General features: G+C 20.5%; 1 protein-coding gene across 1 annotated transcript in view; it reads left to right on the forward strand.

Annotated features, from left to right (window-relative positions):
* Positions 1 to 391: 391 nt before the first annotated feature.
* Positions 392 to 565, forward strand: part of LOC117106201 — a 773-nt gene continuing 599 nt past the window's right edge. The window contains exon 1 of the mRNA XM_033247553.1: positions 392 to 472. Within this exon, the coding sequence (XP_033103444.1) occupies positions 466 to 472 (7 nt within the window). The 5' untranslated portion in view covers positions 392 to 465. The remainder of the gene's footprint in view (positions 473 to 565) is intronic.

A 565-nucleotide genomic window follows, 5' to 3' on the forward strand; every position in this document is an offset into this window, starting at 1 on the left:
CAAACTCGTCCTCAGTGACGAGTTCAAATCTAGTTATTTTTTTATCATTATTCATATTATGTTTTATATATTATTGTTATTGTTATTATTATTATTATTATTATTATTGTTATTATTATTACTATTATTATTGTTATTATTGTTACTATTATTATTATTATTATAATTATTATTATTATTATAATTATTATTATTACATTATTAATATAGTTCTTATTACTACCCTTACATTCATGATTATTTATATTAATATTATTTTTTATTATCATTATAGGTTATATTGTGTAATATGTAAATTGATTTAATTAATCTAAAATTAAAATACCTTTGAAAATTTTAATATTTACACTAATATATTATCAGGAAGGAATAGGAAGGTCCACTAGTGTTTGGTTATATTTGGAGCACTTCAATTATATTGAGAAAGAAAAGCTGCGCTGAGAAGCAAGGTGTTTACCAGTAATTATGTCAGGTAAAGAACTTTATAGAAAAAATATAATTAATGGTAACCAAGTATGTTTATTGACTTTTAAGCTTGATAAGGAATGTTCAGTGAGTATTCTCT

The sequence above is a fragment of the Anneissia japonica genome, unplaced genomic scaffold (genome assembly GCF_011630105.1).
Source record: "Anneissia japonica isolate Jap-2015-1 unplaced genomic scaffold, ASM1163010v1 scaffold287585_len104518_cov100, whole genome shotgun sequence".
Lineage (NCBI taxonomy): Eukaryota > Metazoa > Echinodermata > Crinoidea > Comatulida > Comatulidae > Anneissia > Anneissia japonica.